The 3,782-nt window shown below is 53.7% G+C and overlaps 1 protein-coding gene across 1 annotated transcript; it reads right to left on the reverse strand.

Annotated features, from left to right (window-relative positions):
• Nucleotides 1–456: 456 nt before the first annotated feature.
• LOC1277285 (esterase B1) lies at nt 457–3,261 on the reverse strand. Its single transcript, XM_316734.5, has 2 exons — nt 2,540–3,261; nt 457–2,460 (listed from the first exon to the last, which is right to left on the reverse strand). The coding sequence occupies exons 1-2, from the start codon at nt 2,609–2,611 to the stop codon at nt 736–738; spliced, it is 1,797 nt and encodes a 598-aa protein (XP_316734.5). The 5' UTR covers nt 2,612–3,261; the 3' UTR covers nt 457–735.
• Nucleotides 3,262–3,782: the final 521 nt, after the last annotated feature.

Raw genomic sequence — 3,782 nt, forward strand, 5'->3', positions numbered from 1 at the left:
TAGCGCAAGTCCTATCTTTTTTTTCTGCTGTCGTGCGACAAAAGCCACCAAACGGGACAAACGGGTAGAGAGAAGGAGTTCCTCACTAGGTCCTTCTGCACGCTTTATCAAAAGCGATGCAACAACAATCGATCTCACGTAAGGATATCGATCTTTCTCATCCCTGTGTCCTTTTGCAATTGTTTCGAGTGATCGCTCTCTCTCTCTCTCTCTCTCTACTGCTCCCGGGCATGATACGCCAACTTTTGTCCCAGGGTTTTAGGATTGTGCAGTCCTTACCCAACGTCCTTCTCTCTCCCGCTTGCACGCACCCAACAATATCCATCGCAAATGTGTCCCAAATAGGTTCAACCCAACCTTAACTTTGCTTTTTTTTGCGCGTGTGTCTTGAGAAAAAAAGACGAGCAACACCGTACCCAATCTAGCCGAACTTGGGCAGGTCTGCAAGTCTGAGGGTTTTTGGGGTGATTGTTTCCTTTATTCTGTTGCTGAAGAACAGCCGTTCCTACCAAAGGGCACAATGGATTCCAAACAACGGCCACGGCAGTTCGAACCGTATCGAGTTTTTTGTTGTTGTTATAAAGAAGCTCTCATTGAAGCGCTTTTAGAAGCGCTTTGTAACGCTATTAAAATGCTACACACACGCACGCTCAATTCATTCACTCAATGGTGCCATTCAATCTTTCGTTAAAAACTGCATTCTTTTCAGAGCATTCAGCCGAGCAGAGCTTTGCGCTACAGCGTGTTGTTGTTTAGATCGGGCGCATCCGCGTGCGCCGAGCTGATCAGTGGCAGCTTCACGTTGGCCAGCTTCCCGTTGAACCGCTCGAACAGGCCGGCCCAAAAGTTCATCCGCCGCTTTTCGGGCATCTCGGCCATCGCAATACCGTCGTTCGTAATGTTCAGACACAGCAGCGGCACGTCCTGGCTGTCCGGCACGTTCGGTTGCGGCTCCCAGCGGAACGGCACGACCGGATCGGGGACCGGTTGGGCCGGCGTCGGTTCACCGTACCGGGCGAAGTTGCTCCACAGCCGTACCATCGTTTTGCGCAGCCCGTACGCACGGTCCGTCTCGGGCACTTCCGTGCGCAGTAGCGGTGAGCTGAACAGATAGTACACCTCGTCGATGTGGGCCGCACCCTTCATCGTGCCCAGCGACATGATCGCTTTTCCCTTGTTCAGCAGACCGTCGAACGCGAACCGGTAGCCGAAAAACTTCGACCGACGCTGATGGCGCGCCCACAGCTCCACCGTCATGCGGTACGCCAGCAGATACTTGTCGGTGAACACATCCGTCAGCTGGTTGAGCGTGTCCCGGCAGACGGGGCGCGCACCGAAGTAAAACTCCCGGATCTCTTCGCCGAGCGCGCGTGCCTCGGGCGAGAAGTAATCGAGTGCCACCGTTCGCGGTATAAACCGTTCCGGCTCGGCGTTGTATGCGGCCAGCGTCTTGATGGTGTCGATCAGCACCATCATACCGTCGCGCTCATTGTACCCCAGTATTATCGGAATGTCCATCGAGTTGGGCTCGCTGAGGATCTCGGTCGGATGGCGCGTGATCAGAGCGTCCGGCGAGTCCGACCGCTCGATCACCGGGAGGAACGGGATCTGGAACAGCCGCTCGACCGCTTTCTCACGCTCCGTCAGCACCAGCGGCTGCAGCTCGAACAGTTTCCGGGCGGGTGCTGCTCGCAGTATCTCGTACACCTCCCCGTCAGTGGCGGGACTGTGACCGAGCAGCTTCGCCAGCCGGCGGGCCTTCTCTTCCGGCTGCTCCTGGAACGCAAACTCCGTGTAGATGGAACCGCTCTGCAGAATGGCCTTGTGAAAGTAGCGCTTCGATTCCGGCGACAGACAGTGGAAGTTGACCGCGATCGCGCCCGAGCTCGCCCCGAACAGCGTCACATTGGACGCGTCACCGCCAAACACGCCAATGTTTTCGGAAATCCAGCGCAGCGCCGCCCGCTGATCCTTCAACCCAGCATTGCCCTCGATTCCGGCGTCCGGCAGGCACAGGAACCCGAGCACACCGAGCCGATAGTTGAGCGTGACCACAATCACGCCCTCCTGGACGAGATAGTTGGGCAGATAGAGCGAACTGTCGCCGTGGCCGCCGATCAGCCCGCCGCCGTGGATGAACACCATCACCGGCAGCGGTTCCGAGTCGTCCCGCTTGCCCAGCTTCGGTGTGTAGATGTTCAGGAACAGGCCGTCCTCCGAGCCGCTGATCTCCTTCGTCAGCACGTCCAGCCCGAGACAGTTGCTGCGCTCCCGGGTGCAGTCCAGATAGGAGACGGCGAACTTCTCCAGCGGTGCCGGCGACTTGAAGCGCAGCGCACCGACGGGCGCTTTCGCGTACGGCACACCCTTGAAGTAGTAGTAGCTCTGGCCGTTCGGCAGTTTGTCGCGCACGCCGTACACCGAGCCTTGCTGCACCTGGACGCATATTCGCGTGATCGGCTGGAAAAGGTGATGATCACAGGATGAGTTGTTGTTGTTGTTGTTGTTGTTCTCCGGATTTTCCAGCTCGCTCACTCACCATATGCTTCTCAGCATCGGAACCGGTGCTGACGTTCTTCCATCCCATCAGTGGTGCACTTCGCATAACCATGATGATGGTTTGCTTTGGTTTTGTTCGAGACGTTCAGCGACTTTATCAACTAACAGCTGGCCAAATACAAAGCAACTTCCCTTGTAGGTTCGAATGGTTCGGAATTCTTCTCCAGCCTGTGGCCCAAACAATACTGCTCGCGATCGCGGTTCACACGGTGACATTTATCAAATGTTCATCACCATTCTTGAGCTCATTTTGGCTTCGTTTTGAATTATTAATCGTGCCATGATAATGAAAGAGGCTTCCAAAAACGCCCCAAAACGTAGTGTGCGCTTTTTCAAACCCTGAGCTCATACAATGTATCGGTATGCAAATCTACCTAACCTGCACGCTGCACCTCGAGCAGAGCTAGAGGCCAACGGTTTATTTGCAATGCCAAGCGAACCCGTCGGGGTAAAACCAAGCTTCGGGTTCGATTGATTTATTGAACCCCTTTTTGCCAAAAACGCCCAGTCAGTCCCAGAAAGCCTTTACCCCTAAGCGTCTCGGGCCGCCATTACCGGTGGTACCGGTGAATGTTCACTCAACATTTTTGGCACGGGAACAGTTATTCCGGCTGCCCGGCCAGAATCGCTACCCCCACGTGCAGACGCGCGGAAAGACGCAAACGTGTTTGTGCGAAAAGGTTGACGGTGAGAAAGGCTGCAAAAAGGCTTTAACCCGGGGCCAGAAAGGATTCAATAAAACAAAGGGTAAAAAACAGTTAGTTTGTCGCATGGTGGAGGCTTCCGAGCCACTCATGTCATCAGCAGCATGTTTTTATAAGCTTTGTGTGATGAGCGGTACCCGTGCCAATTTAACAATTTGCCAAAAAAAGGAAGGATTCTCTAGAAGTAAAGGATGTAACCCCGTTATCTTGACGCATGGCATGTAGGGTTGAATAGGAGATAGGGTTTTGTGGGAGGTATTTTACGGTACCAGTGCTAAAAATGGTTAACTCACCCCGGAAGGTATTGTGCCATGAGTGTGCAAAAAAGAGTGATGTGCAGTTATTTTGTCGCGTGGAAAATGATGCGTTGGTTGTTGCTGTATGCTGATAGAAGGGTGTGTTATTTACTGAAGTGGCCCTTGGGTGTTTGTGATTGTAAGTGAAGGAGTAACAGGGGAAAAAAATGGCAAAGGGTAAAGAACAGTTACTTTGGCACGTGAGGGGGTTTTGGCAGAAAAT

Source organism: Anopheles gambiae, chromosome 2 (assembly GCF_943734735.2).
Source record: "Anopheles gambiae chromosome 2, idAnoGambNW_F1_1, whole genome shotgun sequence".
Taxonomy (NCBI): domain Eukaryota; kingdom Metazoa; phylum Arthropoda; class Insecta; order Diptera; family Culicidae; genus Anopheles; species Anopheles gambiae.

Bases quoted from the DNA above. Each gene is read 5' to 3' on its own strand.
- LOC1277285 (XM_316734.5), bottom strand. From the start codon at position 2,611: ATGGTTATGCGAAGTGCACCACTGATGGGATGGAAGAACGTCAGCACC. The intron at 2,461-2,539 runs GTGAGTGAGCGA...CACCTTTTCCAG, and splicing joins CCGATGCTGAGAAGCATATG to CCGATCACGCGAATATGCGT.